This window comes from Sceloporus occidentalis, unplaced genomic scaffold (genome assembly GCF_023333645.1).
Source record: "Sceloporus occidentalis isolate IW3139 unplaced genomic scaffold, rSceOcc1.0.p SCAF_11, whole genome shotgun sequence".
Taxonomy (NCBI): Eukaryota; Metazoa; Chordata; class Lepidosauria; order Squamata; family Phrynosomatidae; genus Sceloporus; species Sceloporus occidentalis.
Genome location: NW_028316991.1, coordinates 2,611,722 through 2,635,596, shown reverse-complemented (window position 1 = coordinate 2,635,596; position 23,875 = coordinate 2,611,722). Strand labels below are relative to the sequence as shown.

Below are 23,875 nucleotides of genomic sequence, written 5' to 3'. Positions count from 1 at the left end.
TTTTTTTTTCCTTCTCTCATTTCAGTTTAGATGAGTTCTGTGTCTAAGTTCATTTGCACATACCAGGCTGTTGTTAATAATATATTTATAAAGTTAGATGTTATACCTTGTTTTGTGAGTACATAACATCAGTTTCTTTTCTGATAGGTTTCTTCCTTTTTTATTATATAGCATTAACAACAACAGACAATCCAAAATTGTAGAATATGGTCATTTGCTTCTTGATCATGTAAATCTGTTTTTGCCCTATATTGTCTTCTGAGATGTTTTCTTCTTAAACCAGGCGTGACCACGTCCAACTTTTAATGGTTAATCATACTTCTAAAACAGGTTCCAATAATAATTCTATCACAGAGCACAAGTATGCAGCAAAGAAGTGACTGTTTTTAGACTCCTCTATAATCCGTTTATAACAATGGAACACTTCCTAGAGTTCTGTGGACTTTTCTCTCTCTCTCATGGTCTGCGTGTCAGTCTTCTACGCATAGACAATCCATACCTTTTATTGGATAAGGCTATCGCAGGGCAATTTTATAACAAAAGTTAACACTCTATTATTAAAAGTATTTTTGTATTGATGATTTATGAATTAATTGGGCTGCTCGGTACTCAGGGTTATTAAGTATGGTATGAATGAGGTCTTCTGGCATTGAGCTGGAAACTAGGGCACCATGTAAAATTACAGACAGACAGTACATTGGGTAATCTTTCAACTGTGAAAACTAAACACTAATCACAGGTCATTCCACTTGGCTGTGAATAACCAGGGTTTTTCCTGATGTTTATTTCATTCCACAACATAAGCTATAGAGCAGGGGAAGCCAACAAATAACTCTACCCTTAGTTGTTTGAAGCAGATTACGGGGCGTTATTCCATAAGAACCTTAATTCTGCACGTTGGTTTTCATACTGTCAATGTTCTTACACTGGTCTTCGGATTACTTTGTGTTGTGTAGATTTCCGAACTCATCTGATGCTTTTGTGTGTGGTATTTGCAAGCTAAACTTGAACAAATTACACCTGGTATTTTAGGGATCGATAGAGTAAAATGAGTATGTAAATTTGAATATAAAGAATTATATTTGCTATTTTTAATTAACACTTTGTGTTATAGACATAGCTATCATGGGCCGTCTCACCCTAGGGTGACATAGAAAGCAATAATTTTCCAAAGATGTGATATGTTCTGATTTTGGAACCAACAACTTGGTCTGCATTGTGTGTAATGACAATTGTGTATTACAAAGCCATATGTGGGGGTGACGAAAGGGTTTTAATAATTTTAAAAATCTTTTTAGCAGAAATGGGTTTTCATCCTTGCTTAGCATACATTTTAAATAATCCTTTTATTGATGTGATTAAGTGAATAGTGACATAATTAATACTACATTTTTGTACATGACAATCTTAATATAGTTTCTTTGTGATATTTAAGGATGCATCATGCTGTGATTCCAATTCTTCCTTTATTGCTGTTGTAATTCCATTCCTAATTTTTAAAATGCTTTGTGAAAGTGTGCCAGCCTTGATAAGGATATTGGGGGTTTTCAAAATGTACATTTTCTTCTCTTTTGTATTTTGTCACAAATAAAATACAGAAGAGTAACGCTTGTTTGTGTCTTATTTAATGTTTCTTCATGATATCTTTGCTATTTGATATTAACAGCTTATAGAAGCTGTTCTCTCTTTATATGTATTGAACCACGGGTATATAAAATCATCAGGTTTTGGATATGTGGGATTCTGGCTCTCCCTTTTTTTATGTATCATATAAAAGCAGAGTGAATTGTTATATTTTTTTTGTCTGCAACCCCTTTTGACGGCATTACCATCTGTTGTTCAGATCATTCTGCATCTGTTATAATGTGCTCTATTTTTCTTTTCGTTAAGTCCTATGCCTGTGTCTTGATTGAGAACAGGTACATGGATACAAAAGCCTGCATACATGAACTGATGGCCAGAACAGAATAAACCACTGCAGAAAAGTTTTTTGAAAAAGTTTTAGTTTTAACCTGTTCTTAAAACAGCCTGAAGAGGTGCAGGGACTGGCTATAAAATTTAGTAAGAGGAATGGAACACCTCTTATTGATGCAATGAAGGACTGGAAAGGTTGAATTTGTTTGCATTAAAAAAAAGGCATCTAATATAGAATTATACGAATAGATGCAGGGCAAAACCAGACACTCTGATGAGCTGTTCATTAATAGGACTGTACAAAGAAGAATCGGTCATCCATTACGACTTGAAGAAAAGTAATATCACCCAAATCAGCAAAAAAGAGTAAGAACAAATATGAAGTGAAAGGGAACCCAAAAATCTCACGTGCAGACAGTGTGTAATAATAAATAGAAAAAATACTGTTTGAAATCCCGAAATTAATAATTTTGCCCCATTATTCGTTGATTACAGTAAGAACAATAAAGATGTTTAATTCTCTACCTGCAGAGGTTGTGCTATAAAATGCTGCTAAATACAGGATGGATGATATAATTAGTTAAAGCTTGTTGATCCAGTGGGAGGTCATTTTGGAGTCAAGAAGAAGTTTTTTTTCCCCTTTTTAATGGCACTATTGGCAATTAGGAAAATATGAAAATCTTGGAAATTCGATGCAGGCGGGGTTGTTTTATTAAAGCTTCAGTGCATAAGACAAAGAACCTGTGAGGCTCAACGCGTTTCGCTCCCCAACTGGTGCTTAATATTACGTTTAGACATACAAGTTTTGGTGCCAAAGAGGGACTGTCCACATGACTGTTCTGAAAATATGTTGGATATAACTCTGGCAGCGATGAGACTAAACAGATAAATGCCCAATGGCTAATAAACTGTATACATGTAGGTTTATTTTTCATGGAAAAAAATTAGGAAACTGCACAATTTATGTATCTCATGATCTTGCTATGAACCTTTATAATTTACTTCTCTGACTTTAGCAAATATCAACCTGTTTATTTTATGAGACTCCTAAAAAATCACCAGTTCTAGCATATGTTGTTTTGAAATATACTGTGATACTTTGAAGGTTTTCATTTTTAATTTCAATGGAAAAAGTCCAGATGCTCATCTGACAGTTGAAGAATAAAACAAGTTCTTTCCCTGTGCTTATTGTCAGTGTGTGAACTCCCCAGCTAAATCCATCTGCTGGGGTAAATATGGAAAAAAATAATTTAGCAGGTTATAAACAAATCTGGCAGATCTAGCGCATGCGAAACTCTAAACGAAAGAGCAGTGCCTTGTGGTATTGCGTAGCAAAATCAAGAAAAACTCTTTATTTGGGAGGATTTTGGTTTTCATCAATACCTCCTAATATTTTAGAGGAAAATAGGTCTACAAAGATATATTTGTTTACAATGCTAGAGATAAACTGGGTTCCGATGCTTCTTGGATCCCCGGCATCTCTCGTTGGAGCTAGTTGTAAGTTCTGAGAGTTAACTCAAATAGTAATTCAGCCATCTCGCTGTATCGCTTCCATAATATGGCAAGATATCATTCGTTTTTAGCAAATCAACTAATGTGAAATAATTCAATAAAGTATTTATATTCTGTAAAACCAAATCACGAGTAATGTTGCCTAATAAGTCTTTAGTCTGCAATGATACCTTTCAGCAGGCAACGTAGAAAAAAGATGTAGTTACACAAGACCAGGGCTACATTTTTAAATGATTACATAAACCTGCTGTTGATCTTCAATAGTTCTCGCATGGTGCCAAAAGCAGAAGTGGTACCAATATTCAAAAAGGGATCGAAATCTTAGCAGGTAACTAACAACCTGTGACCCTGACATCTGTCGTGGGGAAATAATTTTGTCCGATAACCTTATTACTTATTAAGATTCAACACAGTTTTATGAAGGACGGATCGTGGCAGAGTAACTTAATTGTATTTTCTGAACAAAAATGTAGACCAGAGTCTTTGAGTAGATGCGATTTATTTCAATTTTACAAAAGCGTTTGATGCAATCCCTCATAAAAGGTCATTGTGCAAATTAAAAAGGCTTAGGTGGAGTTTTTTTGATTTGAAATCTTGTTTAAAGACAGTTGTTGTTAATGGAAGATCCTCCAACTGAAGGTGGTAAGTGGACTAGGAGTTCTCCTGGGTTTCTGTCCTAGGCCCACTGTTCTGCTTTTGGGTGTTGAAAGCCACGTGTCAGTGTTTGCAGACGACAAAACTAATTGGAAATGAAATCCAGACTGAAGTAGACTTTACTTCCCTGCAAGGAGATTTGGTCAGATTGGAGGACAAGGCAACCAAGAGGCAGATGAGGTTTAATGTTGACAAATGCAAAGTTATGCATTTTGAGAAAAGAAATAAAGGTGTAGATTATACATTTAATTGGGTTGTTTTAGGGAAATCATTAAATGAAAAGGACTTATTTTAAAGGGAATAATTTTAACAAACTTGGCAACGATGTTCAATGTCAGCTGAGACGACGGCAAGTAAGATATTGTCATGTATAAAACCAGGTAGTGACTCACTGGAGGAAAATATAATTTTGCTTCTGTGAATATGCAGTGCAAGTCTTGGGATCCTATTCTTAAAAAAGGACGTTGTGGGGTTTGAAAAAGTAGGGCTGCCAACAAAATGAATAAGGAATGGAACACCTTAGTTATGAAGAAGGGCTGGAGAGGTTGAATTTGTTTGGATTCCAAAAAGAATGTGTCTAATATGGGGATACGATAGAAATATGCAGGGTAATACCTGACGCTCTGACCTGTTCATTAATAGGACTGTACAAAGAAGTTGAATGTTTTCACTTAAATCAGTGAAAATGTTTCTTTAAAGTAAGAACAACTTACTACCCACAGACATTCTGCTAGCAAATTCAGTAGATTCCTTTAAACATCTGCCAGGTTATATTTTAGCAACGAAGAATATACAAGGATATAATTGGTTTTAAGGACATGATTTGTTATAGCTTAATAATCCTGGGTGAGAAATCATTTTACATTCAAGAAGGAATTTTCCCCCCTTTTGACTACATAAAATTGCTTTAATGCATTTTTTTTGTTTTGTCTTCTTCTGCATCATCCGGAACGTTGAACCTAAATGACTTTGTTACATAATAATACTATTGAATTCACAGGGATGGGTATTATGTTTTTGTCATTGCACAATAACCCCTAATTTGCCAGTGAGCTCCAGACCCACATGTGCATTATGTATCAATAAAACTATAGATATTCTGCTTTTGTTTTGTATATCGCTGTATATTTTATGTACTTTCACTGAATATATTCTCATAAGCATCTTTTTCTTTTTTTTCAGTAAAGGACACTGTATCTGATGAAAAGAAGGAGAAAGGTGAGAATTAAATGTAAAAACAAGGATTCCATTGACTAGCAGTGGTGCCCTATTGGTACAATAATTCTTTTATTACCACTTCTTTCATGTGTATTGTGCAGGTGTTCCTTCTTGTTTCATGAATCTATACTAAAAAAAATAAGTACCGTATTTGCTCTATTATAAGATGAGGCTTTTTCAGAGAAAATCCTCGGAAAAATATCCCTCGTCTTATATTGGAGGTCGTCTTCGAATCAGACCTCAAATAGAGATCTGATTACAACACTAAGATCCAGATCCCCTGCAGCGCTGCAGGGGACCTGGATCCTTCTCTCTGGCAACCTCTGCTGCTGCCAGCACTTCCTCCGGGGGCTTCTATTATGGCGCGCCGGCATCACATGACCTTCCAGCGCTCCACCATAGAAGCCCCAGTGGAAGTGCCAGCAGCAGTGGAGGTTGTGCGCATCAATAGTCATGAGTCACAAGTAAAGGGATGCACTGGTAAGTGGGGGGGGGGGCATATAGGGGGGTATTAGGCATTTCTGGAGGGCAGAGTGGTATATAAGGCATATCTGGGGGCAGATGTGCATAACTGGGGCAGAGTGGCAAATAAAAAACAAAAAAAAAACATTTTTTCAATCATAGTTTTTATGAAATATGTATACAGTATTTGTTTTAGCCCAAAACATATACAGATGTTAAAGGGAAGCACTGGAAATATACAGCAGGTGGCGCCAATTCACAAGTGCATAATAAGAATTTTTTTATACTCAATCACTGGATTATTAAGAAAAGTAGAACAAAGATTAATTTTAAGTAAAAAAAACACAATTTAGAGTCAATCCAATCAACTCATTTTAGGGAAAATACAAACTGAGTTAATTCTCAGAAATAATTGCTCCTTTTAGTACACTGTATAGCTTCATTCCAACACGAGCGTTCATATTGTTAAAATGAAAAGGACGGCAATCAATATACTTAAAATTCTACCTTAATGATCATGTTATTTTTTTTTTCTCAAGGACTTTGGTAGAGCCTAAGACGTCAACCTGACCTTAAATTAATAATTTGCAAAAAAATGGATGTCAAATCCAAAATGATTTCTATTAGCAACAATACTTTGTGTCCATCATAGGATTCTTGATTGTTATGCATGACATCCAATAGTTCTTAGATTTTTTTCAACTTCTATATTACATAATAAAGCCTTTAATTTGCGTGGGAGCAAAACTACCTTTATGCTGTCTAAAAGAGGCACTTAACCGATTTCCTTTTTCAGTTGCTTACTACTTAATTGCATACCTCTAATTAGGAATTTGCATAATTCCATATACAATGTGGAATTACTCATAATCATAAAATTAGCATGTATGTGCTTACTCTGCTGTTTCCAAAAAATCGATATTTAATTACTTTGTGTTATTACCTTGTTCACATAGTATCTAATTAGTCTGCAAATAGCGTGTCCAAATTACAGAACATTCCTTTGTTCATTTCTATGGTGGTCCCCTTCAATTGTCTTCATTAAACAAAATGGCAATTATGAGGTTACGCACTTACAAAGAAAATTGGTGGGTGTTTTTTGTTCTTTAATATCAGCTATGAAAGCCTTGAGTGTGAGGTTTGTCTGGATAGAATAAGAAGCGGTAATCAGAGAACAGCATTGATCCAGAGAAGATGGGAGTCTTTAGTTGGACGTGATACCTTTTTATTGGGTAATCATAGAAAAAGATGTGGCGTTAAATAAGCTTTCACGAAATCTGAGATCAGAGTTTTCAGAAAGACAAGACTTGAAGTTTGCTGTCCATAGATGTCCAGTGAAGCACCTTTTGACTTCTTCTGTTTCAGTTGCAAACTATGTGCCTTAGGGGTTAATTCCTAAAATGTGACTTTGTAGATGGTTTAAAATATTAAAACTCACTAACTTCAATATGCATCGTAAAGAGTCAGCCTTTTTCTTGTGTCTGTTGAGCGGAATAATGCATAGTTACTATACATCAGGGAATCACCTTCAAGCAATTACCTACACATTATGTAGGGCATTTCATGTTCCTCAGGGTTGGATGTTCATAACCTATAAACACAGATTTTAATTTACCTGCAAACACGTTGTTTAGGAAAGAAAACTAAATGTGATTTATTTATTTTATATTCATTTAAAAATATTATTTTTATATAATGACTATGACTATAGAAAATCTATATGTGTATCTAGATACACCTCTTTAATGCCATACATCTTACATTTTATTGTAAACTAAGTACATGTTCCTAGGGTTGTAATTGCATGTTATCTGCAAAGTAGCACGGTATTCTTATAAATAATAACAGGTTTTTTTTTTTTGTATCTTATTTTTTCTCTGTAGCGAAGAAAAAGAAACCCAAGCTGCTAAACAAATTCGACAAATCCATAAAAGCCGAGCTTGATGCTGCTGAGAAGCTGCGTAAAAAGGCAAGTTCCCAGTTGTTGATCCAAACTTGTTATTTGTGTACCCTTCAGATATGATCGGTCTGGGTGTAAATAGACAGGTATATGATACCGCCAGTCATAATGATCTGCTACGAGCTGCTACATTCTGCATGGGAAGGTTCTAAACCCCTCATTGAAACACTGGCACACACATATACTTTTATGTCCTTTGGAATTGCTATAGTAAAGTGACCCTTGTCCTCGGTAGAACATCAGGTTCTTTTGTAATTTACTTAAGTATATGTAGAGGCAGGGGTTGTCACTATTTTTATTTGGCACGGTGGATGGTGAATAGGATTAATTTTTAGGAGGTTATGAGGTAACATTTAGGGCTGCAACTAACGATTATTTTAATAATCGATTAGTTGGCCGATTATTTTTTCGATTAATCGGATAAAATTTTTTATTTTTTTTCAAATGAAAATAATGTAATAAAAAACGTACAATTTACACTTTCATCTCTTTATCACAATGGCCTCTCTCTCTCTATTCACCTTCTTATTTTACTGACATAATAATAAAAGCTACAAGAACCCAAACACAGTGTTTCTCAAACTAGGTTTTAATACAAAGTTATTAGTAAATATTAATTCATATGTTAACTATTTTTCATATTTAATAAAAACTATGAGAAAAAAGCCTTGTTTACATTTTTTTTATTTACCAAACTGCCTCCGGTTATGCACATCTGACCCCCAGCTTGCCACTCTGCCCCCATATATGCCTTATACCTCTTATATGCCAGTGATGTGCAACTGAGCCCCCTGATATACCTTTTACCCCAGATATGTTTTATGCCCCCCCTGATATGCCTAATATCGATATGCCATATACCCCTATATGAAATTCATAATACCCCCCATACACCACTATAACTCACCCATACACCACTCTGGCCCCTCCCATACACCACTCTGGCTCCTCCCCCTCCCATACTCCACTCTGGCTCCTCCCTCTCTCATACTCCACTCTGGCTCCTCCCCCTCCCATACACCACTCTGGCTCCTGCCCCTCCCATACACCACTCTGGCTCCTCCCCCTCCCATACACCACTCTGCCTCCTCCCCCTCCCATACATCACTTCGGCTCCTTCCCCTCCCATACTCCACTCTGCCTCCTCCCCCCTCCCATACATCACTTTGCCCCCTCCCATACTCCACTCTGGCTCCTCCCCCTCCCATACATCACTTTGGCTCCTCCCCCTCCCATACATCACTTTGCCTCCTCCCCCCTCCCATACTCCACTCTGTTTCCCCCCCCCTCCCATACTCCACTCTGCCTCCTCCCCCCTCCCATACTCCACTCTGCCTCCTGTCAGCCTCGGAGGTTCACAAGACACCAGGGAGCCGGGTAGAGAGGCAGAGTGCCGTATGGGAGGGGGAGGAGCCAGAGTGGTGTGTGGGAGGTTGGCTCCCATACACCCCTCTGACTCCTCCCCCCTCCCATACACCGCTCTGCCTCTCTACCCGGCTCCGTTACTGACAGGAACTTTCACTGCAGCTTCATAGAAGCCTCAGCGTAAGTGAAGGGCAGTAACGGAGGCTGTCTGTGCGATGCAGACCCCCACCGGCTGACAGAGAGGATGATTCTCTGTCAGCCGGTGGGGGTCTGCACGCATCGCACAGACAGCCTCCGTTACTGCCCTTCACTTACGCTGAGGCTTCTATGAAGTCAGTAACAGAGCCGGGTAGAGAGGCAGAGTGATGTAAGGGAGGGGGGAGGAGTCAGAGGGGTATATGGGAGGGGGAGAGAGACGGAAGTAAGAGACCGGCCGACAGTGAGGGGAATCCAGGTCCCCTGCAGCGTTGCGGGGGATCTGGATTCTAGTGTTATAATCCGATCTCTGTTTGAGGTCGGATTATAATTTTTATAATCGATAAAAATCGATTCGATTAATCGATGATGAAAATCGTTGACAACGATTTTCATTATCGATTATTATCGATTTTATCGATTAGTTGTTTCAGCCCTAGTAACATTTATTGCGCCTAAGGTCTGGACGTTACCAACCTCATTAAAGAGCCATTATATGCATACACAATATATTTATATAGTAAGAATTTATGCTGTGCATGGGCTATGACAAACCTCAATGTACCAATATAAACTTGTCAGGCGTACATTCTAGCGGTACTTAATCTCGTTTCCCATGTCCTTAAGTCGTAAACAGGGGACATAAATGGAAATGAACCCCGCGGGTCTCTCCTGAGTGTGTCACGGCACCCTCCGGGCAATATATCCGTTGGATTATCATACCTGCCGCAGGAGCTGGGCCTGTTAATAACAGAACATTCCTCATGTAATTTGTTGGTTGGCTTATTACGTTTCCAATTCAGGCCATACAGATGGTAAACTCATTTTGTCTTTGTTTACTCAGAAACAGCACTGTCTGCTTGACCGGTTGTATTTTTAATTCATGACCACATACTAAAGGGAATTACAGTCTGGCAGTACCGAACAAAACGTTAAACAAAATGTGACTTTTAAAATCTCCTAGTATCTTCTCTTCTATCCAGGCTGGTTTCCCACAGTCAGCCCACAACATGTACTTCTCTAGCAAGGGCTTTCTAATGTATCACTTTGTCTAAGTCTGTCAATTCTAGTCTTGGCATACCCCTTGAATATATGTATTGGAAGAAGCATAAATTGTTGGCCCTATATGAATAAAAAATAATAATGCTTGTCCCCTTGATGATGTATTTTGTACCGTCTCACGCTATCTAATTTTGTAAGAAGGATAGCTCTAGTTGGTTGTCAATGTTCAAGACTACTATACAGACATCTGGTCAAGCAGTGACGTTATAATAGTGGTACATGAACCTTGACCCATGTCATATTAGAAATGTTAAAATGTCATGGGCTTTATTCAGTGACCTTTCTGAATGAAGTTTGCATGTCCCACATACCCACAAGTAAGCAATTACACTCTGAGGGCATAAATACAATAAGACGATTGCGTGTATTTTGTAATCGCAGCCCTGCATACGCAGATTCCACATGTAAACCGCTGCAAGTATGACAAGATCAAATAATTACTGCTTTTTTTCTTTCTTATTCACAGGGGAAAGTGGACGATGCTTTAAAAGCATTTGAAGGTCTGGTGAATAAATACCCAGAGAGTCCGAAAGCGAGATATGGGAAAGCTCAGGTTAAAATAGTTTCTTTGTATTAGAACTAATTCAGAATGATATCTCCGCTCTTCAAATAACACGTTTGCAGCTTTCCAGTGTCACATCTCCGTGTGCAGCCTTAAAACATGGTCTCTGATTGCTTAGAAAGAAAAATATCAATAAAATTAGATGCAGTGGGGTTTTACACTGCCAAATTATGCTGTTTTTATAGTTGTCTACATGCCTTACTGTCTAAATAAATATAATTTACTCTATATTACTATATTTCATTATTACTTCAGGCTTGTGTTGGAATCTGCTCGAGGATTTTTATCATCTTGTATATTTCTTCCAATTTAAGACAATGTATGTGCCTACCAATACATCACACCACGCATGCACGAACGGACTGGCTATTTATCTCACTGCCCTAAATGTTAAAATATTTGCTCTGCAGTCAGAAGATGATTTAGCTGAGAAGATGAGAAGCAATGAAGTCCTTCTGAGAGCCATTAACACTTACGGAGAAGTAGCGGAATTACCCAGTGTGCCTTCGGATCTCGCAAAGTTGTCACTCAAGAGACGAGCTAATCGACAGCAATTTCTAGGTGAGCCCAGTCTTCTTGTGGACATAAGTATAATTAATACTTATTCTGTTTAGATGCCTTGGTTATTTGAGGCATGATAATGCTGTTAAAATGTAGCAGGTAGTACACAAATATTTGTTTTGTATTGCTGGATTGAGATGTACCAGCATTTATCCATGTGTTCTTTTTATCGTTGTACTGTGTTACTGTGAACAGAAACTTCCAACTGGATTCTATGTGTTTTTACCTAGAATTGCATACGCTTTGACTTCCATTATGTTACATAAGCAGCACACCATACAGATCTAAAAAGGTTCACCCGGACCACTCTACCCTCACAAAGAGAGCTTTTGTCTCTTTATTTAAGGTATTAAGTATAGTCAGGGCAGGGTTAGCTGTTCTTCAGGACCAGTCATGCAGCTATGCTGAGGATTCTTGGATTTGTAACCTGTCAGGAGCTATTTTGCCAAATAATGCTTAATCTGTACGTGAATTATAGACACATGCATAGAAATGTGCTTTGTGCTTCTCTTTTTTTACTTAATTGATTTCCACTGTTTGTACAAATTAGGTCGCATGCGAGGAGCAGTGGTCACTCTTCAAAAACTAGTCCAACTCTACCCAGATGACATTTCTCTGAGGAACGATCTTGGTGTTGGCTATCTTCTGCTTGGCGATAATAACAGCGCAAAGCAAGTATATGAGGAGGTAAAATCAGCAATTACTCTCATTTCAGTATTGAGTATAAATACCTTATATTTATTGTGTGTTAACCGTGTGTTAACAGAACTCACAGTTTTTGTTATTAGTTTACATTACTGGTGCTAATTTTTGCCCTTCATACATGTAGCATTGGTGTGAGGTTTGATAAATTCTACTGAATCTCTATTCCAGTCACTGGTAGGGAATCTTGCACTATTACAAAAGTTATATTTCATATTTGAATAAAATAAAGGGAGACATCTTGATTTTCTATGTGACCTTTGAAAAGTCACATTGATTATAAACTTTGTGTAAGAAGGAAATGGGTGATAGAACATTGATCGTTTTTAGGAAACACTTCCCAGCAATTCAGAATCATTACTGATAAACTTAGAAGGGCTCTTGACAGAAGGTACAACGTATTTTATTTTTGAGTATAATTTGCTTCGCAATCATTAATATTATAGTATTCTGTGGAATTTTCATCTTTGGGAACAAAAACAATAAATATTGTACGTTTATCTTAAAAAAAAAAAAATAAAAAAAAATACTTTTATTTATATGGAACAGAATGATATGTTTTTGATTTAACTCTGCCGTTGAATGTGATGGTGTGATCATGTATGAAAGTTGCTGTTTTTATGCTTTATGCCTTTATGTAGGTTTTATCCATGGCTCCCAATAACGGCTTCGCTAAAGTACATTATGGTTTTATATTGAAAGCCGAGAATAAGGTTGCTGAAAGCATTCCCTACTTAAAGGTAAGTATATACTGTAAAATTAAAATAATAGTAAATAAAACAAAACATCATAAAAATATAACTATCAAATCTGGTGTCTTAAGGACAACTTTTTTGAGGTTCAGAGCATTTTCGCTGAAAAAAAACAAACCACATCTTTCATTGTTTTACACAGGTAATTAAAGTTAAAAACAAAATATTCATTTGCTTGTCTTGAATTTAGAAACATCTCATGTAGGCTTTTCTTCTATTCTTTGCGCTTGCAGTCATGTATTATAAAGTGTGCATTGCTTTATGTACACTGTATTGTTTTACGAAAATTAAACATTTACACAATGGTTTTGTTTAAAAAAAAAAAAACCCAAAACTTTTTTTTAAGCCAAATGAGCAACATGTGGATATTTATATATGTTTGCCATCTGTATAAAGTTAGCTTCTTCTGCCTCAAGTTATAGAACCTATTGTTGGTTAGTTTGTGTTTGAGCTTTGTCTTTTTCTAGGAAGGCTTGGAGTCTGGGGAACCGGGAACGGATGATGGACGTTTTTACTTTCACTTGGGGGACGCCATGCAAAGAGTTGGAGACAAAGAGGTGAGTTTAATTAAAGCATGTTTCAGCAGTTACGTTTGAAGTTAGTGTTACAAAATAACATGGCACGTGAATCTTTGACCTTGGTGAATGTGTGGTAAAATTTATTACAATAATAATGATAAGACATTAAACAAATTACAAATGTTTTTCTGTATGTAAAGTTGGGTTGAATTTACCTTGAAAGGGTTGTTCCACCTACCTTTAAAACTAATGGTGGAAGCATCACCCCAAGTTCTTTTGAATGTCCAAACCATGCACAAATTGTGTCTGATATTACCATATTCTCATATCCGAATGAATCAATGAGGGGGCAATAAGAATATGCACATATTGAATAAAGATATACTGCATTCAAAAATCCCTTGCTGTGATGGATTGATGCCTGGACATAAAATGCATGACCCAACTCCTTACTTCTGTTTTTACGCATTTCAGGCATACCAGTGGTATGAGACTGGCCACAAAAGGGGCCATTTTGCATCTGTGTGGCAGCGGTCTCTTTACAATGTCAATGGACTGAAAGCTCAGCCATGGTGGACTGCAAAAGAAACCGGGTATACTGACTTAGTGAGGGTAAGCTTTAAAATAATTTGCTTTTAAGCATAATCCTAAAAAGCTATAGTAAAACTTGTATGAAAAGTGTAAAACTAGTGTAATTAAGGAGAGTTTGGAAATCCCAATGGCATCAGGCAAGTCCTGAACAAACTCATCCAGAAGCTTCTCTGTACAGTACTTTTTGGCCTCAGTACTGTATTTCCCCATGTATAAGACGCATCTTTTTTAGAAAAATTTGGGGTCTAAAAATTGGGTGCATCTTATACAGTGGTGGTAGATTTTTTATTTGTTTTTTTTTTTTAAACTAAAAAGGGGACCTGCTGCTTACCTTGATCTGCCGCGGCTGCACAGGAACCCAGTGGAGTCACGTGAATGCACATCACATGACTCCGCTCAGTTCCTGTTCCTGCTCGAGCAAGGCATAGGGGAAACAGCGGCCCCCACGGAAGTTGGCGAGCGGCAGCAGAAGATCTGCAGTTCAGGTAAGGTGGGGGAGTAAATGAAATGTATGTATTCTGTATGTATGTATATGTGTGTGTGTTAGCATGGATCCATGTGTAGGGGGCACAGGGAGGCTGAAATTGATGTGCATGTACTGGCTGTCTGAGCATGATAGGAGTGCGATTGCTAACAGTTGCTAGCAGCCAACATCAATCACACTCATATCATGCCGAGGCAGCCAGTACAATAACTTTTTCTTAAAAAAATTCGGCCCCCCAAAATTGGGGTGCGTCTTTTATACTTGGGGAAATACGGTAATTGTTAGCACTTACCCTTTACATAATAATTAAAAGTACCTTACCATATTTTGGATTATGGCCACTGTACCCAAACCAACATTTACATTGCTGTGAGATGCATTTCTAATCTCAGTAACAAACATCAAAGGAACATGGTTTGCAGAGATCCAAGTTTAAGATGTGACCATTCTCTGTCTTTTATTTTCTTCTGTCCCTATTTTTGTAATTTTCCTAATCATTTACCAATGTGTTACATTTACAATAGTTTTGTAATTAACATAAAATGTACTAAACAATTCATTTGTAAAAAAAATAAATTCCAAACCCTACCTCCTACGTGCATCTCCTCAACTGTCTCCACAGACACCTTTCCAATTTTTCTGCTCTTATAATGTTCACCTATGCTCTGCTCTGATTTGCAAGACTTCTTATGAACCCAAAATATTCCAGACACATTTTTTTGACATTTTTTATCACACAAAAGTGACAAAACAGTATTTTTGAGCATTTTTCTTTTCTTTGAAAGACTTTAGAAGCAAACTGGAAACTGATCCGTGATGAGGGGCTTGCAGTGATGGATAAAGTTAAAGGCCTCTTTGTTCCCGAGGATGAAAATCTAAGAGAAAAGGGAGATTGGAGTCAATATACTTTATGGCAGCAAGGTGACTCAAATATGTTCACTGAAAGTTGAAACCCTTATGTAAAGAGAAGAACTAGTAGCATAATAATTGTTGAAATAGTAACAGAATGTCAGATTCTAATACACCATAGATATATTTGTAGAAATATTTGTTTAATGCTACTTATTATCTGTAACATGTATACTGTTGCTCAAATCAATATGTCCCAAAATACACCTTATAGTGACCTACAGTTAAACAACATACAATATAGCAATGACTTTCTAATGGGTGAGCAATATGTACACACTCCATACTTTGTGTTAAGGTTTGTTTTTTCTTTCCCCTTGATAGGAAGAAAGAATGAAAAGTCTTGTAACAATGCCCCCCGAACATGTAGCTTGTTAGAAAGGTTTCCTGAGTCCACTGGATGCCGAAGAGGACAGGTAGGGTAACGCCGCATTTCACATACGTACAATAGAAATCATATTGGATTTTTTCCCAATTTCAATTGTCTCTTTAGCCTTGTGTTGTCTTAATGGGGGGGATAATGAGTCCAATAAGGGAACAAGTAATTTCCCGGTGAAAAAAGTAGCCAACAGCAACTCTTAAATATCACTTGATGAAGATGTAATTTCTTTGAAAACATCTAATTTTATTTCTGTATGTCTTGTTCTTTCAGATCAAATATTCAGTAATGCACCCAGGAACTCATGTGTGGCCTCACACAGGTCCAACAAATTGTAGACTCAGGATGCATTTAGGATTGGTTATCCCAAAGCAAGGGTGTAAAATCCGATGTGCCAATGACACAAGGTATGTCTTCTGTTGTGTTGATTTTCGAATTATACGTATAGTGCCAGCTATTCAAAACCTCTTTGGTAACTGCCATTATTTGATGTTGTCTTGTACTACCGCTGGACAACTTAGAAGACCTTGAATGTATCATAGCAGGGGTAGTTCTACCGACTAAGCAGAATAAGCAACCCCAAAGGACCACCTCTGAATAACTGGAGTAGTGATAACAGACTTCTTTTACATATTTATCACTGTAATGGGTGGTTTTCTTCAACAATGCTACAAGTGTGGGTGTTAACTATGCATTTTCATTATTTGTATTAAACATGTTGCCTTTCTAAGTTTGTCTGCTTATCACAATTAAAAACCTAGTGCCTCCTTGATTATCACAAATGGATATTTTGCAATATGAACACTGGCAAGGCGATAAATGACCTGAACCAGGTGGGTAAGAGGCAGAAATTAACACCCTCCCAAGATCAAAGGCTGACATAAAGGTAGAGAGGAATAATATATAGGTATTGGTTACACTCACAAAAGTGATTAGAAAGCCAGCTCATCAAACAAGATTATGGTGTCTTCTTTAGGGTCTGTAATATAGATGAAAGACCACAAATAGTTCAATAAAAACTGGTGATAATTTAATTAATTTAAGTAGAGTAACAAGACAAACGGAGACATACACAGAATTTTAATCATGGACTTATGGACTTTTCATACGGACATTTTATTGATCTTCTTCTACCTTGGAGGAAATTCTCCTACCGCTTTTATGCATGACCTAGTTGTTATGCCAACTTGTTTGTGAGTTACTCTACTTTAATTAATTAAATTATCACTAGTTTTTATTGCACTATTTATGGTCTTTCATCTATATTAGAGACCCTAAAGAAGACACCATAATCTTGTTTGATGAGCTGGCTTTCTAATCACTTTTGTGAGTGTAACCAATACCTATATATTATTCCTCTACCAGGATTTATTACACTGTTCATGCGCCCCTACTTCTGATACATTGACTCTTTGAACACTTGTGAGGAGTGTTTTTTGGGAGCAGCAGAATGTGTAGGGTATATATATATATCTTTTCATTATCACATCCACACGTGCAGGTGGCCTCTTTTGTTTTCTATTTGTCACAAAGGTAGAGAGGTCCCAGGAGCAACTCATCCTAGTTACTATAGAGCGCAATGTTGGGATAGTATATTGTCCTTTTTTTGGGCTGTGTGACTGAGCCCATTGACTTGAGGTTGCCAGCCTGGGGCCCCCCGATAATGGATGATCTGTTTAGCATTTAATAAAAAGTACAATATAAGATGAGGTTTAATATTATTATTTATTTATTTTTAAAGATTCTCAACGTTTATTTATTTAGCAGTATTGTGGACAGAGGCAGGCAATTTTCTCCTGGCCTAGTCCATACATCTTTCAGGACAGGTCAAATTTCTTAAAGCAGGGCCGGCCAGACTACAGATGTGACATTCCAGCAGGGTCTTGTAACACAATGTTATTTGACTTGTACTAGAACATGATTACATGATTGTGAAGCCTGCCAAGGTTAGATTGGAATTGTGTGTTTTGATGGAGGGTACCAGGAGGCCACTTGGCTATACTTGCCCCAAGCCAAAAAGATGCCAACCCTCCCCTGATTGGGGATGATATGGAGTGCAGGCAAAGTGTATGGAGCGTATGGAAGTTAATCGTTACATTTGGCAACATTGAATGTCCAGACATTCAGTAAAGCCAGGGTTCTATTCTGTTAAGCCTTTCTGTCGATGCTAAACACCACCTCTTTTGTTCTGGATAATAAAGTCATTATTGATCTGTTAGTGTTCTGCGTTTTCTTGTGTATTTATTTTGTGAGGCTGAAGCAGTGTGAGAAATAGCCATCGATACTGTGTATTTATGGAAAGACATGTTATGTGATTATCTAGGGTGGAAGTTGAGTACACATTGGGCTAATGAATGTCAGTATATTTTCTGCTATCAGCTCTTACAATTTGAATAAAAATATGCCAATATTAGCCCCTGAATTTTGCCATCCACCGTGAGATATTGTGTGCACGATGTACATAATGTTTTTAATATTTATACATTTGGATTTACTGTGTGTGTTGTGTTCTCCATGTCATAGAATGCGGCCCTGGAGAAACTGACACAAACAGTTAATTCACTTGAACGTTCTGTCTATGTCCTTTATAGTGCTTAAAGGATTGGTACCTTCAAAAATAATTACTATAATACTATACCATATGGAAATGCCTGTGTGCTGCCTATTAGGATATTTAGGGGCATTAAGTGCCCCCCCCCCAACACGACGGCACAGCACTGACACCTCACTTTATGTCTCTGGGATATAAAGCTAAACAGTTTCGGTTTGTGTTTTAGAGCTTTAGTCCTCTTAAAATTACTGTGTGAATCAGGGACTAGAAGTAAGATTTGTCAGGAACAAAAGGAAAATAATGGAGATATTGGAGAGCAGTAAAACAGAACCAACACCCTCCATAGTGAAAAAGAGGAGGTAGTAAGATATTAGATAGTGTGTAGGGTGTGAGGTTCCTTATTTCTCATCACTTAAGCTTGTGAACAGCATAAAGTAACATCAGATTTGTTATTAACATTGCAAATAATGCAGCATCGTGAGAAATAATCAAATAGGTAATCAAATAAAGAAATTTATATAAGAAAGTACCGTATTTGCTCGATTATAAGACGAGGTTTTTTTCAGAGCAAATGCTCTGAAAAATACCCCTCGTCTTATAATCAGACCTCAGCTGGGGCCAGGCTGCTTACCGGTGCTTTGGTCGCGAGCAGCTTCTCTTCTACCAGCGGCAGGAGAACAGGAAGCTAGAAGAGTGTCGCATAACTCTGCCTCCCCCCTCCTTCCTCTGGGGGCGGGGCCAGAGAAGTTGCTCGCACAGCTGGGCCCCTGCAGAAGTCTTAGAGTGAGAGATCTGCAGTTCAGGTAAGGGGGTGGGGGGTTTGAGCAAGTATGTGTGATTAATGGAATGAATGAGTATTTAAATGTTTGTGAATGAGTGTGTGATAGCATGGATGTGTAAGGGGGGTGGTGGTGGTAGCATGGCATAGGGAGGCTGTACTCACACTCCTATCATCCCCAGGTTCCAGCATGTACTGGCCGCCTTGGCTTGATAGGAGTGTGATTGCTGTTAGTAGTTATATATATATATACCTCCAGAAATGCCTTTTAACCCCTATTTGCCACTCTGCCCCATGATATGCCTTTTAACCCCCTATATATCATGGGGCAGAGTGGCATATAGGAGGGTATAAGACATTTCTGGAGGCAGAGTGGCATATAGAGGGTTAAAAGGCACATCATGGGGCAGACTGGCAAATAGGGGGTATAAGGCATTTCTGGGGGCAGATGTGCATAACTCGGGGGGCAGGTTGGCAAATAAAAGGAAATAAAAAAATATATATTTTTCTCAATCATAGCTTTTATTAAATATGAAAAAATTGTTTACATGAATTAATATTTACTAGTAAAACTTTTTTCCTATTGGGTAGTCTTATATTCAGGCTTTTTGTTTAAATATTTAGATTTTGGGGGGTCGTCTTATAATCAGGGTCGTCTTATAATCGAGCAAATACGGTATATATGCTTGAAAATTCTATATATATACCGGTGTATATATATATTGTATTTATTTTTTCTTTTCTGAAATCAGCGCTTATTCTGTTGGTTGTATTTTGTATGTTGGTATGGGTAATCCTTGTTAATCATACAAATTAATTTTAGGTCCTGGGAGGAAGGCAAAGTTCTGGTATTTGATGATTCTTTCGAGCACGAAGTATGGCAGGATGCTGATTCTTACCGGCTAATACTTATTGTGGACGTTTGGCACCCAGAGCTCACACCACATCAACGACGGACCCTACCAGCCATTTGATCGATATATTCCATGGGGGATATTTCCCAAGGTCAAAACGCATGAAGGGATTAAGGTTTACAGAAAACGACAATTTCTGTTTCTAATCTTTTGTTTGTTAAATACACAATATCAAATGCCAAGATACCATTCCCTCACATCATTTATATTCACTTATATTTTTATATAATATATAAGTTTTTGTAATTCAGTCAGTAGTAAAATATAAGGTAAGTGAAGGAACTTTATATTTTTCATGCTTGCTAAAATCTTTTTTATCTAAAAAAAAATTAGGACCACTGTTTTCATGAAGGCAAATGCCCATGAAACATTTTTTTTTATTATTATTAAACTGGGGCACTGAATGTCTGTATTATCTGCGTAATATCCACATGCCATTTATGAAGTCAAATGTTTTGTGCACAATTATTAATAGTTTTTAAAATACTACATTTTGTGATATATGGTCAATCATACCACTGGTTTCAGGATGAAACTGCATCGCTAGAATTTTGCTTTTTATGGTTGTTATTGTGCGCAACAAAAGAGTAATTCTACGTACTTTCAATCTTTCTAGTGTAAGCAAGTTTTACTTGCTTTATCATAGGAGTGATTAACGTTTTTGATAGATTTACAACCAACCATACTTATAATACAACAATGAGAATGTAATGCACGCTTAACGGTCTGGAGTACAGTGGGTTAATGTTTTTCTTCTTGCTCACCTTCAATAAGGATGTTATTGCATTAGTGTGTATTACTGTTACTGTGCCAGTCATGGCGTCTTTACTGCAGTCTGGAAGACGAGGGCAGTGACTTCCATGTGACAAAAGGGGCACTTGCCCCAGATGCCACTAGATGAGGGGCGAATTAAAGCTATCCGGTGGCAATGGCCCTGCACCCCTTCTTCTTCTAGAACCTGATGTGTTGACACCAAGAGACCTAGTTACATCTCCGTTGCCAAGCAGTTGTCACTGAAAACCTTACAATTACTTAAGTTAATTGACTGTTGTGTGATTGTGCGTTAATTTTTGTTAACTCAGGACCACAGAATTTAGGATTTAGCTAAACGCATGTTTAGATTTGGAATAATGAACGAGCCAATGAACACTGAATTAACTATTTTTTTTTCATTGTTACCTAGATTTTGTCCAGCCATGTATTCATTTTGTGGTTGGCGTGTCCTAATGGAGTACTCTTGTCTGTGTGCAAGGTGGACATTAAGTTCTCTGTTGGGATCATTTCTTCCATGTAACATAGTTACTTCTGAACAAGCTTTCTGTGACTCTTGCATGTTTTTCTGTTTATATTGTGAACATAAGAACAGTATTTGCTGCTTTATACTTCTTAGAAAAATATTTCATAGAACAGCCATCTGTACAGAACAAAAACTAATTTGTGGAAGGAAAAGGAGTTTAGTGTTGTAACACAAAAATGCTTTTTTAAAAAAAAAAATTACTAAACATGTAGCCCATGTGCTTACATTCTGCTAAATGTCATAGTGTGCTCTATTTATTTTAGGCTTTGCTTCAGCAAAATTTTCCATAGAGGTCGATATTAGGAGATGAACCATTGCAACATGTTTACTAGCAGAGTGAAAGAATATAGTCATTTAAATCCAAGCAATTTGTAGAGGAAACACAAATCAAAACTACAGAGTTTGATGAAATCTGGGAATTATTTTTAACATAAAACATATCTTGAAATAAAATAGCTTAAATAGAAATGTAATGAAGGGTTCTTTAAAAATCATTCCAATATGTTGATTAAAATGGATAATTAGTTACTTAATTATTATGTAAAATTTAAGTTATCAGCTAGACTGTATTTAAAAACGCCCATAATTCATTAGAATGAGTGTGCCTTACTTTATACAGGGCTATTAATGCTGTTGTAGAATACAGCGTTAAAAACTTGGTATATCTCCACTTTGTTCTGGTTCAGAATATTTTTATATTGATGATGGTATTCATATTTTCCTCTAAACGTGACATCATCAACACCTATTTAATTAAGAAGTTGATTAACTTAAGCTGCTGTGTGTTGTAAATAAGTCTACAAGTACCTATATACATAACAACCTCTAGAATACATATGTAATTGTATACTATAAAGTAACGCCAATGTGATCATTTGTCAGTAATATATGCTTTGTATCGCCACAATCACAAATGTTATATTTGCATTTTATGTTCTAATCATGTGCCTTTTCTTAAAAAAGAGGCTCACAAAAGGCTATTTAATTGTGCTTCCATTTTTGCTTTGGTTCTATAAGTGAGGTTTTTTTTCTTATATCAGTTTCTGTGGCATCACAACTGCACTGTGCCTCATAACCCATGCAACCAAAATATATCATCTTCCTCTGCCGCTCTGTAACTTGGCCAATCAGATACATTATTAATGCTGAGGAAAATGATTTCATTTTCTTTAGTGATATATGGGCTTCAAATACAAAAGGTGAAAACCATGAAATAATGAATGTGGTTGCTCTACAGGACAAATTGCTTTTTTTTTATGAATGAGATCTTTTTTCTCTTATGCTATCAGTTATGCTATGAGCAATTTCCGGACCTCATGATAATGTTGTGTATTGTATATTATGATTTTTTCTGTAGATTGGTGGAAAGATGGAATTATTTTTGTAATGTAATGTTACTACTATGCGGAGGTCACGTACATGTACTGAGACCAATATGTATTTTTCTTAAATGTGATTTGTTATATCTTTACTAATACAAATAAAGGTGAAAAAATGTTTATTCATCTTTTGTATTTTTTTCCTTTAATACAACTGCTCTGCTTACTATAATACTTAAACCCCTCATTGCGAAGAATTTTCTTTGCTGTTTACATTAGAACCAGCTCTTCATTCATAATAGAAGACCTCTCGTTACCTGCTCTATGCTGGGAGTGAAGATGTCCCCTGAGATGGCCATATCTGGACCATGAATAAATTTAGCTAAACAGTTCATAATTCTGCACGTTGTTGGAATAAAACTCCCTATGGCGATCGATCAGCCTATGTGAGTCGTTTCATCCCAGTTAAAGAGCCATATGTTACCGTTCCAATCATAGAACAAAAAGGTGCTTCAGCACTTTAAATATTATTGAGAACCTCAGTTTGTGTTGCCCTATTTGTCATATATTAATTGTCACTCATCAGTACTCAGTGGTGGGAAAGCACATTCAAATTCCGTTAATATTGGGATATTTCCCAAATTTGTTAAACAGGGTTAAGGTCAATACATATTTGATTAACTACAATTCCTATTGCAGGCTGAAAATCATTTGGAACTGCACCATTGTTACTTACAGATATAAGGGAGGGGACACCCACTAAACCCCTAATAATGCCAGGTGGATCCAAAATATAATTATTGTGTTTCTACAAATTTCTTCTGACTTGAGCACCTAACTTAAGTCCTTTAAACTGGAAAAGCCAAAGATGGTTACCAGGTTCTCTTAGACTTAATCAGAAGCTGATGTTTTACATTTTTTACATGAATGCAGATATAATTCCATCTAAATTGATGACCCAAGAATGAGGAACGTCATGTCTGTTGTCCTTTATCTAATGTACATGTATGTATGTATTCATCTAAGACCATCGTTAGTCCGTTTTTTAAATGAGTCAATAAAAATACCCTAAACATAGCACATGGTTTTATTTGGATGATGTGAAACATTGTGCAAATAAATAATAAACAGAATCTTTAGCACCTCAGTTGAAGGCTGTATACAATGAATCTTACAACTATTGATCAGCGGCAATTAGATGAAATGGAAACTTTGA

General features: G+C 36.9%; 1 protein-coding gene across 1 annotated transcript in view; it reads left to right on the top strand.

The window, feature by feature from the left end:
* The window catches only part of LOC149305434 (aspartyl/asparaginyl beta-hydroxylase-like), a 49,760-nt gene extending 29,657 nt beyond the window's left edge, over positions 1 to 20,103 (top strand). Inside the window, exons 9-19 of the mRNA XM_089477505.1 lie at positions 7,644 to 7,729; positions 10,809 to 10,895; positions 11,315 to 11,465; positions 12,016 to 12,152; positions 12,809 to 12,907; positions 13,387 to 13,476; positions 13,912 to 14,049; positions 15,298 to 15,433; positions 15,746 to 15,837; positions 16,074 to 16,207; positions 19,953 to 20,103. Coding sequence (XP_089333631.1) covers positions 7,644 to 7,729; positions 10,809 to 10,895; positions 11,315 to 11,465; positions 12,016 to 12,152; positions 12,809 to 12,907; positions 13,387 to 13,476; positions 13,912 to 14,049; positions 15,298 to 15,433; positions 15,746 to 15,837; positions 16,074 to 16,207; positions 19,953 to 20,103 — 1,301 coding nt within the window. The remainder of the gene's footprint in view (positions 1 to 7,643; positions 7,730 to 10,808; positions 10,896 to 11,314; positions 11,466 to 12,015; positions 12,153 to 12,808; positions 12,908 to 13,386; positions 13,477 to 13,911; positions 14,050 to 15,297; positions 15,434 to 15,745; positions 15,838 to 16,073; positions 16,208 to 19,952) is intronic.
* Positions 20,104 to 23,875: the final 3,772 nt, after the last annotated feature.